The 14,238-nt window shown below is 42.4% G+C and overlaps 1 protein-coding gene across 3 annotated transcripts; it reads right to left on the reverse strand.

The window, feature by feature from the left end:
* Window positions 1–1,802: 1,802 nt before the first annotated feature.
* Window positions 1,803–14,203, reverse strand: fbxo3 (F-box protein 3). Of its 3 annotated transcripts, XM_080876980.1 has the most exons (13): window positions 14,085–14,203; window positions 13,806–14,003; window positions 12,933–13,022; window positions 12,666–12,829; window positions 10,714–10,828; window positions 10,423–10,627; window positions 10,282–10,327; window positions 7,245–7,329; window positions 7,040–7,162; window positions 6,850–6,965; window positions 6,652–6,759; window positions 6,495–6,577; window positions 1,803–4,892 (listed from the first exon to the last, which is right to left on the reverse strand). In XM_080876980.1, exons 2-13 carry the CDS (start codon window positions 13,898–13,900, stop codon window positions 4,749–4,751), a joined length of 1,374 nt encoding a protein of 457 aa, XP_080733106.1. In that variant the 5' UTR covers window positions 13,901–14,003; window positions 14,085–14,203; the 3' UTR covers window positions 1,803–4,748. The 3 variants fall into 3 exon arrangements, with proteins under 3 accessions (XP_080733106.1, XP_080733105.1, XP_080733107.1); XM_080876979.1 differs by having other exon boundaries at window positions 13,806–14,107; XM_080876981.1 differs by having other exon boundaries at window positions 1,803–4,889; window positions 13,806–14,105.
* Between the last annotated feature and the right edge of the window lie 35 nt (window positions 14,204–14,238).

Consider the following 14,238-nt stretch of genomic DNA (forward strand, 5'->3'; position numbering starts at 1 on the left):
AACTATTAAGACTGAGGAAGAGGAAGAAGAAGAAGGGAAAGGTGACGCCAAAAGAAAGAAGAGCAATGAGGAGGAAGGAGGGAAAGATGAATCTAAAATAAAGAGCATCAAGACTGAGGAAGAGGAGGAAGGATGCAGGGACGTCCTGAAAAGAAAGAGGAGCAGTGAGGGTGAAGAAGAGGAGGAAGGAGAGGGGGTGGAGTTGGTTAAATGCGAGTATGATGACAAAAGCGTGCTACTGTTTGATGGCGCCAGGTACCGCTGCCTAATCTGTGGTTGGAAGAACAAGCTGAAAGCTGTGGGTGTCAGCCACGTGGTGCGCAAGCACAACATTCCCAAAGCGTACGCCAACCAGGCCATCAGACGTGACCTTGCCACAGCCAACCAGATGCATAGTGGCGGGGGGGTGGAAGAGGAGGAGGCAGCGGTGGCCGGGCTGAGCGGTGAGCTGCTGAAGGAGGAGATGGAGGCCACGGCCAAAGTGGTGCGCTTCATCTCCAACCGCTTTGTGTGCCTGATGTGCGGCTGGAAGACCAAACTCAAAGGTACCCGCCCACGCACGCAGCTCAAATCAAACTGATGCAGATAAAAGATAATGAACTCGAGGTCCCAGGTACGAATCCCTGCACCTGCTATTCTTTGTAATGACCAGCAGGGGGCAGAAAGCAGTTATTACATGTATGTGTAATGTAACACTTCTGTACTACTTAGCGTTCTGTGTTTTGTAGCCGTTTAACAGACTGTTACCTGGAGGACTGCACCAAACTGGGACAATAAAACTTTGTGGTGATACACTGCCCCCTGGTGGTAACATTTTAAAATATATTTAGAAGAGACTACCGTAACTACAAAAATGACCTTTTAATGTGACATTTACGTCTTAAAGCTTGTATGCATGGCACAGATACCACATCGGGCTGTTGCTTTAAATTTGTAAATGTGAGTTAAAATCCCAGAAATGAAGGAAAGCAGACATAAAACGCCAGAAAATGTAAACACAATCTTTACATTTTAATTACTCTTTAAGCTGACTTCTGTAGTATTCTTTTGGACTTTAAAAAAGATTAGATATGACTTTTTTGACTTATTTTATGCGAATTATTATATTTTATAACAACAGCAACAACAAAAGAATTTTAATCAGCTTATACTTGGTAATTGTATCTTTTTGGTTGTTTTTTTTTTGGTTTTTTTTTTTAAGCAAGCAAAACTAAAAAAATAAAAATCTTTATCTAATTGTTTTTCAAACCAAACAAGCAAACAGATAACTAAAAATAATCCAACATCAAAAACTATAGATTTGTTTTTATTGTCATCTGTGTCACCGCAGGTTTCGCCATCAGTCACGTGGTGCGTTGCCACGACGTCAAGCGGCCGTACAGCTGCAAGGACTGCAAGCGCAGCTTCTTCTTGCCGAGCCGGCTGCAGCGGCACATCAGCTCCGCCCACCGGCCCGGCCGCTACGCCTGCCCCTTCTGCTGCTTCAGGTCGCACTTCCTGGGAGGCTTCGGGAGACACTGCAGCCGCTGCAACGCCCGCGAGGAGGAGGGGGATGGCGGTGATGGAGGGGCAGTGGAGGAGGAGGACAACGAGGAGGAGGAGGAGGGAGAGGACAGGAAGGAGACAAGAGGGGAAAAGAAACGCAGATGTCTGGGGATGGTGGCGGCGGCGGAGGAAGACGACGATCAGGACGAAGATGACGAAGACTGAAAAGGAGGAGGAGCTACAGAAGCACGCGATACTCCGCTGAACATTTTTAACCTGCAGAGAACAAATATCTGTTTCACCGAGTCCGAATAAGCTTCTTTTTTTTTTTACGATTCGTCTGCTTTAATGAAGCTTCGTGTCTTAAATTTGGAGATTCGGGTGTTTGAAGCTCGACTGTAAAAAGAGCTTCAAATCACCGCTTGAAAATGAATTTGATGGCGTTTGTGGAGACTGCTCACATCATCAGCATCTGGATCCAACTCTTTAACAGACTGAGTTTGTTTAATTACGCTCAGCTGAATGTAACCGCTGGTTTAAACTTTATTATTCACGGTTTCATTCACAGTTTAATGCAGCGGTCTTAAAGATTTTAATTTAAATGCATGTTTGAGGTCACTGTGATCTCACAGCAGTTTGTGTCTCTGAACACGATTTCTCATCTGACTTGTGTCCATTTAGCTGCCAAACTACACTGGGAAGACGGCAAACGTGTTTAAACTCATCACTGCCAAAACTTTTGGACACAACTGAACTCAAAACTAATATTTTCAGCTTTTAAAAGGTCAGAATTGAAAGGTTTAGTAATGATGTGACACATTCACATCGGAAACCCAAATTAGAGTCTTACGCGTCACTGGTCTTGACACTGCAATTGATTTTTTTTTAATACTCATGTATGGATCACCATTAAAAACTATTTGTTTAGGTCTAGGAACCGCTCGTGGCCTGCTGCTTTGTGTTTTCTTGGTTTCCATGGGGATGTGTAAACGGGAAATAAGCTTACCGTTAACATAGACAAGGTTCAAAGTCATGCTGTTGTCTGTAGTGACTGCATTAACTTACTGAGCACTTAGTGCTGCTTCAGTTTTACATTAATAGTATTAAGCTGACAAACGAAGTGGACGGTTATTGTGAAGTAGCCAAAGGAAATGCAACATTAGTCAGCAGCATTTACCACTATAGTACAAGAATGATTTTATCATCCATCCTAAAATGTCTAGAGAAGAGAGGAGCTACCTGACAGAGGTCAGTGTATGTGCAAAAACACTTTTTTTTTTCTACTTTTGGATCTGGATGGCATCACAGAGAGCAAATCACGTGAGGCACACAGAAACCCCGCCTACCTGCTGATCAAACCTGTTTGTAAGGTGCAGCCAATTGGAAAAACTGGCGGCTAAGACAGCCTGTGGTACATGTGAAGCTCCTCTGGAAAAGTGTAAGAGCTTCCAGGAACTGGCCAATCAGAATAAAATCAACTTTAAGGGAGCAGAAACAATTTGTTTTATAAAAGCTGTGAAAAGGGCAGGTATCTGAAATAAACTCAATCTTTAAAAGGCTGGTGAAGTCTCACTAAAGCTCTGGAGTTAATCTTTTTACAGTGTGTGAGAAAATCACCTTCAAGCGAGCGTGTAAAAGTAAAGCGACTCAGTATAAGAGATTTATTTAATCCAAACATACAAAAACAAACCCGCTGACTGTCCCGCCTCCACCGGACAGAAAGGAAGGAGACCTGCTTTAAGATACCAACTCAAGTCTAAGAAAGCAGCGTGAAGCATACAACACTTTAACCCCCAGATAAAAGAAACCCAAGTCCTCTTCTCTTATCACACTCTGCCTGCCCTTGCGTGTACACATTATTTTGAAATAATTTTTTTTTTTGGGGGGAAAAAGCACAATAAACCCAGATTTTCTTTTTCACTGCACCAACTTAAAGCCGTATGACTACAACTCATCTTAAAGGTAACATATCAATCTATAGCTGCAAGTATTTATTATTGTATTAATTTACTTTATTGTGTCTCTCTCGGGTTTTAATACTGGCTGAAGGTGTGATTTGCTGGCACATGACAAAGGATAAGCACCAGATTTAAGGAGCAGAAACCATAAAAATATGCAATAAAACCTTTGGCTGTGGAGATCTTTCCTTTTTAATAACACACATAACAGCTGCACTGCTCAGTTTATCCACTAGGGGGAGGGCTAATGTTGAATCGCCTCTCTCAAATTAAAAAAGTGTCTCATATGAAAGCCTTAAATAATTCCTAAAAGTTTAGGCTTCAGACATGTGAGACATTTGAGTGGTTGCTCATCGCTAATCCAACGATATACCTGCTGTTTACTAACACAGGAAAAATTCGGAATATTTGATTTCAGGTTTTCAGATTTTCCTTGTCTACCTTTGTAGGTGTTGAATGGATTTGTTGGATGAAAAAAATCCTTTCGATGAGGCCACATTGGGCTGGTTGGTGTTTTCTACACCAAATGACTGCATGCTAGGATTAAATGACCACACACATACTGAAATTTGCTTGCAGCGTCTCTCAGATTACACTTTAAGACGGCAGCATAACATCTTTTCACCTGCAGATACTGTGAAGTCTCCATATTTTTTGGAAAAGAATCTCTCATTAAATTTTGGCTAGGAAGCCATAAAAAAACAAAATCTATCAGTAGTTAGGCTTAAGTTCCTGCCGTGGAAACCCCCCCCCCCCAAAAAAACCACGGCTTTTCTCATTTAAAGAAGGAGAAGCATTATCCCTCTGAGAACTAAAATCTTATGGACAAAAGTAACAGACCCACATTTTTTCCATTTCACAAAAAACCTCCAGATTTAAGTCTTGTAGTCGACACAAATCGGCATTTTCCTCATTCTAAACTGGAACCTGAAGCCACTGGCGTCAGTTTGTTCCCTGCTGTGTTTGTTTGGGAGCCACAGATCACCACGGTGCTCCTTTAAAAGGCCAACGCCAGTGGCGTCCAGCCCGTCTCATCCTCACTTATCAAACAGTGTCCTGACAAAAGCTTAAACACCCAACAGAAAAAGACCATTTCTATAAAACTGCACTTTCACATTTTGATTTTGTTTCACTGGCAGCTGGAAGTTGGTGCGACTCGGTCCCTGTATGGCTCTGCTTGGTGGGTTCACTGGTACAACCAGTCCCATAATCCCCTGCTGCGAGTCAAAGGCCATACGGAAGCTTTTAATGTTCATCGACCCAATTAACTGACATCAGCATGTTATGATGTTGGGAGGTCAGAGGTCAGATGTGTCGAGGACACCATGCTCCCTCCAAGGCAGCCATGTTGATTCCCCTAAGGTCGTCGAAGTCGTCGCCGTCTCCGTCGCAGTACTCGCCGTCGTCGTCGTCGAAGCGAGGCGTGTAGCTAGCCAACGCCTTCTGCTGCTTGGATCAGATGTCGTCCGGAACAAAACAGAAGAGACAACAGAGAGCGTGAGCAGCAAGTGCTGAAGGTTGGACAGTCTGAAGCTGATCAATGAGATCATTAAAGGAGGCGACGCCTACTTTAACCCTCCAATACAGAAGCAAGACACGGTGTTGGTGGCTGATCTGCACGTCTGTACCAGTTTTTTACCTGTTTGCAGAGAATTTTTGGGTCATTTTTCAGCCATTATGCGTTTAATTTTGGTGGTCTCTGCAGGTACTTTATGGTGCGCTTGGACACCATACTGGTATCACACCATACCAAGATATTTAGAAAGCCTAACAGTGTCACTTACACTGACACAGATGTTACGCTGAAGTCATGTTTCACTAAAAAGCCGCTAGAGGGCATCCCCTCAGCAGTGAACAGTATGCTGAGCTCAGTGAGTTGTGCAAGATAGCGACTGTAAGTAGTAAACAGTGTAATTAGTAAACTCTTTAAATTAATTTTAGGCTTGAGTTCTTTGAAAAAAGGCGAGCCAGCCAACCCCGGTGAAGCTGTGTGACGGAAACACTTCAAACTGGCCCTGAAGTCAGCTCCTGATGTCCGCTGTCTGCAGCAGGGCTGCTCTCAGCAGCTAAAATCAAACAAACTAAAATCTGGACAGTCAGACTCTCTCAGTGTAGCTAATGATTTTCCATCACCAGCAGCTCAGCCTGCAGCTTTTACATTTTTAAACTCAGACTGCAGAGAGTGAGAGATGCAAGATGCAACAAACCTCCAGAGTACAGGGGACTTTATCAGATCTCCGAAGATCAAAATTGTTCTGGGACCTGAAACTGAAGCGATCACAACAGCCAAGTATTGAGGCTTCATTAATGTTTCCAAGATTCAAAGTTATTTAGGAATCTTGTTTCCCCCTCCAGGTAAGGAAACTAGTAATTCTGGTAACTTGATTTATTTATTTGTTCATTTTATTGGATTATCGGTTCTTTATGAATACACCTGACCCACACCTGAAGCCAGCACTGTGGAAATCATGTACATCACTGTATACGTACAGAGCTTCCTACTGATTCTTTTAATATACACAGCTCTGCTCAGGTACGTTACTTCTTATCTCTGTACATGCATGTGTAGAAACCATAATCAAGTCATCCTTCTCCTTGTGTTTGATTCCTGACAGTTTACATTTGCTGCACCTTTTACCTGAAATAATCTCCAATTAAGCACAAACAAATTGTCACAGTGGAAGATTTAAGAATATCTTAAAGCATTAAACAAACAATTTCTTGACCTTAAAGTTGCTCTTGTCCTTGATATCATCTTGGTGTTCTCCTCATCCTCTTATATTTATGTTTACTGCCCTCAGCTCATTAGAGTAAAGCTGTGCTGCATAAACCTGGAAGTTTGACTTTTCATTTTGTCTTCCTGCAGTACCTTCTCAGCCACTTCCCTTTGCAGTAATCCTGTCTTTGTAGTTCATTTGTCTCCAGTTAACCAGCCATGTGCATCAATGCCAGATGTTGAAAACCAACAAATAATTACGTTTCAGTTTTGACTTCAGTCTAAAATCCCCTGAAAGTGTCTTTTGATTTTCAGAGCGTTGCAGAACCTCTTACCGTTCGGACCACAGGCTCTCTGAAGGGGGGGCAGACCATGTGAAAACGAGGTATGGCCACGTGGAAAACTTCCTCTTTACTGGCTATGAAAGAAACAAATATGAGAACAGCAGCAAAACATCTGGGAGGCGTTTCTGTTACAGGTGGAGGTAGTTACCAAGTCTGTGGAAGGTGTAGTGACCCTCCATGTACTCTGACGAGGTGGAGAAGGTCGTGCAGCTGGCGTACTCGTGTACTTTTCCAGGCGTCATGACCGGGAACTCCCCTGCACAGATACACACACAAACACACACATTCAGCAGCTGGTCTCAGCCAATCACAGTGGAGCAGCCCAGGTGTGATGCGGGCAGCGTACCGACCACGCCGGGACCCTGGACTTCCTCCACGTTGCCATCAGAGGTGGTGATTTTCCAGTAGCGGCTGTCGAGCTGACAGGCAGCTTCAGGCGAGGCGCTGCTGGACATTTCTATTCTGAAAACACATGCCGGGTCATTAAAACGCTGAAAAGAGGCGGTGAGAGACATGGCGAGCAGAGAGGAAGTTACCTGATGCGGTAGGTGAAGAAGAAGTGTGGAGGATGGACGGACGAAAGCTCTGGCAGGAAGGAGGTAGAAACGGAGACGGTGATGTCGCCGGTGGTTGCCACGCAGCTTTTGTCGTGCACATACCTGCAGAGCAAAATCAGCTTTGAGCTTCACAGAGGCTCAAACACACAAAACACTCATTAACGTGTGCGCGACTCGTTGTTACCTGAAGATCTGGTCTCTGATGATTGGATACTCTCCCGTGACGACGTTGTGCACGTAGGTCGTGAACCACTCCAAGAAACATGAGCCTGCACACACAAACACTCACAGTTTCCCACGTTTTCATGCTCAGGGTTTCTGCAGCTTTCACACAAAGTTAAAGAATCACAGAGAACAAACTGACACAAACTTATAATCTGTCTGGGTGATTTATCCAACTGGAGGAGAGAAATAAATCAAGCAGCTGCTGAAACGGTCTCGTGTTTAGGACTTTCGGTTCGGTCTAAAGTAGCTTATACCTCAACTTTATACAAATGAATGAAGAGTGGACGACTTGAGTCAAATGTTCCTGCAAACCTGAATCTATCAAATCACATTTCACAGCTGGATACGTGGACAGTACCTGGGTTTAGCTAAACCACGGCAAAGACGAGTAAGCCCAGTGATAGACCCGCCTCTCACATGATGACAGCTGTGATGTGTTCCAGCACACTGGATGCTGAACTGAATGTAGGGAATTCAAATGTTGTCTTAACTCTGTGAGATTACTCAGATTCACTGCTAGACCTGTTGTTTCTTTCTTTATGGGCTCCACCCTGAGCGTAGGTGACATCACCAAGAAAGCAGTCAGAAACACTCAAATTCACCTGCATCTTTATCTGCTCTTTTTTCCACCTTGAAACTTTCAATGTCTATAATTGCCGTCTGACAGTTTGTTCAGCTCATAGATCTCTTGAACTATCAGCCCGAGAACCTTAAACCACCAAGAAACCTGCAGTGAGTCTGTCAAGTTGGTTGACCTTTTGCCTTCATTTCCTTCTCATTGCATCCATCTTCAGACAGTGAGTGAGGGAGGAGGTCCGTCTGCCTGACTTTTGCGACCGCGCAGTATCATCTGTGGAGAATTTACATTACAACTATGCCACGCCCCAGGCAGCGGACTTCAAAGAAGCATAACAGGAATGACTTCTTGGCCGCCGGATCTCCAGCTGTCCGTGTCCGCAACGGAGTATAATTAAGACCTCAGGCATAGTGTTTCCTTTAATGATGTGAATTTCAGGGCAGTTTTGGTTTTCCGTTTGCTGTGTGGCTCCAAGACCCGAAGCAGAGTTTTTGTTAACGAATTTAATTAAAGAAAAATGGGTTATTTAAAAAAACAAAACTGCATCGAACAAACGCCCGCCTACTTTAAGAAGTTTGGACTGCAGTAAAAACAAGAGCAGGGTTAGGGTTCAGGGTTTGTTATTTGCTCTGTTTAAATCCGTTTTAACCCACCTGACATATTGATTGATTATTTTTTATTTATGTGGATATAGAAGATGTATTAATTTGTTAAAAAAAAATACAGAGTCAGAGGTCAAACATGACATTTTAAATCTTTACACGACCTTCTATATATTAACATTACACGCTGAGTTGACCATGAAGACTGGATGTAAGAAATATTTGAACATGACCTTTCTCTGCACTTCTACAAAGCAGAATTCAAAATTTTTCACGTAATTGTGATTACAGGTAGAAAGTTTATTTTAACACCTGAGAGAATTGGACCTTTTTGTTTGACGGACTTTTGGACCTGGAAATGTTTAATGACATCAGACTGAACGAGAAGACAAGTTGCAGAAAATCTTGTGACATCCAGCTTTAGAGTTCGACAGCAGGGCAGCAAAAACAAACAGATCAAACAGAGAGACGAGCTGTCGCTGTTAAAACTGAGAGGAGAGTGCACGGTGAGACACTTAACAATGTTCATCTGAACTCCTGTGAAGAACTATGTGATAATACAATTGCACTCAAATACATTACACCCCAGTCAAATACAGTTAACTGACTGAACGTACAGAAATGTTCTACTGGAAAGCTTACAGGATACTTCAACATAGAGGTTTAAAAAGACAAAAAGTAAATGAAATGATTTTTTCTTCCTAAAACCGATTCAGCATTAATCCTAAAAGCCTTTTAACAGTTCCTCTTCAAACTTAAATATCACTTAAATACTCATTGCACAAGTTTTTCACAAACTGTAAATAACAACTTGTCTTAAATTCTCTAAATATTTAGTATTTGTTTTCTCTTTATCGTTATTATTACTGCTATTTTCTGTTATTTTCTTCTTAATTTAACTGCATACTTCTATATGCTCATGTAAAGCTGACGAACACGAGCCAAAGTATTTCGTTATGGGTAAATGTGGCTACACTGTTTATCTGTACATGACAATAAAACTTAAAACTTGAAACAGCAGTGCTCAGAATGATCATAAAGGCTTCCTGTTTCTGTTCTGTTTGTGGTTTAAAATAATATGAGATTAAACTGGAGGCTGTTTTACGGGTTTATACCTAAATTATGTTTCAGTTTGGTCTCGTGCGGCTTAATTGAAAACCCCTCTTAACCCAACGTCATAAACTTCCACATAACCTGACGTGCACCAAGAAATGGGACAACACGTTGCGTTGACGCAGCCCACAATGACTAAAGGTGTAGAAGGTTACAGCGTAGGGTTAAAAAGAGCATTTGTGTACATCATAATTTGATGTACACAAATGTAGATTTCCTGCTGAAGCAAAATTAAGGCATCAGTCTGAATTTTGATTTGAAGACACAGTTGGTTCTAAGCGATGTTTAATTAAGATTTTAATAATTTAAGTATGTGGTGTAGTTTTAATATTGAGCCACTAGATGGCATTGATGTCAGCTTTGATTACCATGTCAAACTTGCAATTCGCTAATTCTTGTAAATCTTCCGTTTCACGAACTTTGGAGAACGACACCCTGATCACAGCAATTCTACTGAAGCTGAAAGAATCTGGACTCTTACCTCTAAGTGTTTTTTGATTTTAGGAAAAGTAAGAGCGCTTAGACCAGAAATTATACACATGGGCTGCCTAAAAAGTCACCAGTGACAGGAAAATGAAAACAGGAGTCATCTGCAAGTCGAAGAACTTCCTGACCTAAAACCACAATTCATACTTTAAAATGTTAAATAACATTTTCTGAATATAACATTTCTAACACAGTTGCAGATAAAGACTGGCACTGACCTGTGATGAACATGTCGATGGCTGAAGGATCCTGAGCCGTCTGATCCTGAAACACAGAAAGAAGAAACAGTTCCAAATATGTCCACTGAATGCTACAGAGCATTTACTTTGAAAGAATAAGCAGACAGTAAATGTGCTGACCGGGCAGGGGTAGAAGCTCTCAAACATCTGGCGCCCCTCAGCAGGCTCCAGCGCCATATACTGACTGAGGCCTGTGTGGAAGCAGAAGGTGAGCGGCAGGCAGCGCCTCATCCCCTTCCTCTGCTGGAAGCCGCCGGCCGCCGTCTCCACATCCAGCAGCACCTCCGAGCGGTAGTGGTTGGACAGAGACATGCTGCCCATCAGCCTGAGGACAGAGAGACAGGTGGAGAGGAAGGTGAGACAGGAAGAAGGGGGCGTGGCTACAGTCTGTGTTCTCAGGCTGACACTGACCCTGGGATGACCAGCTTCTGACCATTGTGGATGCGGTAGGAACAGCGGTAGTCGTCTGGGAGCTTGCAGCCGATCTGTGCCTCGATGTCATTCAGCTCCACCTCGGTGGTGCCCTCTGAAGACAGAAACAGGAAACATCACCTTTAAAGGCGATGCTAATGGGGCTGACAGATATAAACAAAAAAGGTTTTCTTGTAGTTTATCTTCAGGAGAGCTCAGACTTTACATGCAATTACTGATTATCAAGTTTTATAGAAAGAAGGTGACGAGATGTGTGAATGACTGAGAAACATGAGCAGAGAGCAACCCAACAACTTTCAAACATCAAGAAACACTTTACAGCAGTACTTTGTTTTACTGAAGCAGAAACAAAAGAACTTGATTCTTTTAGCTCAAGAACAAAGAAAATTTGGCAGAAACATGCAGATTTCTCCTCGTTACACTAAAAATGGCGGAGCAGTGAAGGCAAGCCTGAAGCCATCTGCTTCATCTGTCATAAAATAACGAGTAGGGCTGCCACGATTAGTCGACTAATCACGATTACGTCGACTATTAAAATCGTCGACAACTAATTTAATAGTCGACGTGTTGTTTGAGGCTTTGTAAGATCCCAAAAGACGCAGGAATAAGTAGTAGGATTTAAGAGTGTAATAACGGACTGAAACAGAAGATGGCAGCACTGCATGTACAAGGATGCCAGCTGCCGTTAAAAAAAGAAGGAGCTGTGTCCCAGAATCCATAGCGCCCTGCTCCGTTTCCAACAATAGCGGCAGCTAGTTAGTTTTAACTTTACTCTTATTATTCTTTCTGGGTCACAAAATAAACGTTTAACATATTTTCAGGCGAGAATGTAGCTGTGTAAACCTCAAATATCTGCTCAGTTTATCAGGACACCACATATTTTGAAAAGCGCTCCGACGTTTTCAGAGACGTCTGTTACCCACCAGCTCGATAGCTAGCCGGGGGCTAGGCTCACTAGAGCCCGTGAGAACACCGGACTCCCGGCAAATCGTTTTCAAACCCACCGCCGTCTTTCGCTACTCAGGTTAAACATATATAAGTCACTTAGATAACTTAAAAATAATATTGTTTGGCTTTTTTTTAGTGTTTTATTTGTTCCTGAGTAAATCGTTTGGCTGAGATTAAAGTTATAGTTTTTACACAGCTGAATAAACGTCAAGCAGACAGCTGATTATCAGAAGTGTGAGATGCTCGAGAATTTACTCTGGTGTCCTGTTATATTTTAGATAGCAAGGAGTTTATTAAACTTCACCGAAACAATCTGCAAACTTCATTAAAATTTAATAAACTGTGATCATGTCTTTATTTTTAGTTAGCACAGACCTTAAACACTTAAAGCTGTAAGCTAATGATAGTTATATAAGAGCAGATGCTGCTGGTGCAATAAGCTGTAAGTTGTACGTCCAATGGATGATGATCTGATTAGTAGACTAATCGCAAAAATAATCGGTGACTAGTCGACTATCAAAATAATCGTTTGTGGCAGCCCTAATAACAAGTGAAGCGAGCCATGAAATTGTTTATTACTCAACTGTCTGTTGACTTTACTTAAGCCTCTGAAAACAGGGGGGCGTGTTTAAAATAGCTGTAATTCATAAACAGCTAATTCTGTACTTTAGTTAAACCCTTTGAAACAAACCTGAAAGTCTGGATTTTAATCACATATTGATTGTTTCGTGTAAAATCCACTGTGGTGACGTGCAGTGAACTTCAGGCTTTGTTGATGCAGTGAGCACAAAGAAAGCCAAACTCGGAAAGAATCTTTTTGTTAATGAAGAACGACATTTTTATTTAATTTTCAAACCTCTGTTTTTAAAAGTCTAGAATTCTGGTGTTGCCTTTCAAACAAAAAGCCTGGCTATTTCCAGTTTGAACCATGTGATATCTGTGCGAGCTGTGGTGCATCCAGCTGTTGAACTGTTGTGTGACACCTTTGAGTGATGCGATCATTCGTGGACACCTCTGCTGCAGGAAGCTCTTGAGCTGCTCCCACGCCCTCTTCAGCACTGCGTAATACTGGATGTACCGGCCCAGATCAGTGTAGTACTGCTTGAAGAGGCAGAACCAGGACACACCGCTCTGCAGTCGGTCGTCACTAAGTGAGCATACATACAGAGAGAGAGAGAAACAGAGAGAGGTGAAAAGTCAGAGTGCGGCGAGGCTGCGGCGAGGTGTAAAACGTGTCGGGGTGAACTCACTCTGTCAGCAGCCAGTGTTTGCAGCACTGAGACTTCCAAAGAGGATTGTGCTTAGAGAGCTCGTTCAGGCGCCTGCTGACAAAGCTGCAGCTGAGGAGGAGGGAGAGGGGGAGGAGTCAAACACAGAGAGAGGAGTTTTATCTCAAACACATCTCGTGGTTTACACGAGAGCAAACAGATATAATGACACATCCTGAAAACTACTCAACTTTATTTAAAATTTATGTTTATTTAAAACAATAATTTTATTTAAACCTGAACAACATATTTAACTTTTTTATCAACTAGAAAAGTTTTACGACATATTTATGTACCTTTGCTGCAGGAAACCAGTGTACCTTAACTGTAATAACCCTTCTGCTATAATAATCAGAACATATTTGTGTGATTTCACTGAAAGAATCGGATGCCTGTGTACTTTTATTACATGGATTTAATGCGCTTTTTAGTACTTTGATAATAAGTTTCAGTAGATTAACATGAAAAGGGTTGAAGCTAACAGACATGCGCAGCAGGGGACGTAAACAAATAGTTAGCAGCAGTTAGCATGCGGCTAACTGTAAACGCGATCATATCTCGTATATGGGGCGTTTTAAAGTCTCTGTGTTGGCTCTGCGCTACGTGACAGCTGCCATTAAAGTTACATTTTCATGAATACTTGCAGTAAAACACTGACAGCACCTTTTGTCACAACTCTTTACTCAGAATTACAAGAACAAAAATTAAAATAAAGGGGCTCGCCTAACGAGCTGCTGTCGTTGTTATTAGCGGTTAGCCTCTAGCCTGCGTTTCCTCCTGCAGCTTGTGTAAGAAATCAATGGCGTGTTTTCTTCTTCCTCTCCTGGCTACACCGTGGAGGTGTGGGATACGTACTGCATCAAGTCCCTGAAGTCCAAGTAGGATAAAATGTGCAGCAGCGGGTCTGTGGGCAGTTGATCCATCCGTAACTCCATGAAAGCGGCTGCCATTGTTAGCAGTAGTGACGCTGTTTCCTCTTCTACAGCGTTTAACGGCTGTTGGTGAACTTTACCTGGTGAACTTCTGTACTTTACCGCCACCAGCTGGTAGTCACTGTGTTTAACGATGTTTAATATTTATATATTTTTTGACTTCTTTGGTGTAAAATTTTGTGGCTTCTCTGTGCACTCTTACCTGTAACCTAAATGTCCGTAACAAGACACGGTCTTGTCTGGTCTTACTGTGGAAATGTTCCACCCAGTGTTGCCAACTCGTCAGTAAGGAAAATCACTATTGGCTGTCCGAAAAATCGCTAGAAGTCGCCAAATGACGTCATCGCCTAATTTGC

This window comes from Rhamphochromis sp. 'chilingali' (genome assembly GCF_963969265.1).
Source record: "Rhamphochromis sp. 'chilingali' genome assembly, chromosome: 3".
NCBI lineage: Eukaryota > Metazoa > Chordata > Actinopteri > Cichliformes > Cichlidae > Rhamphochromis > Rhamphochromis sp. 'chilingali'.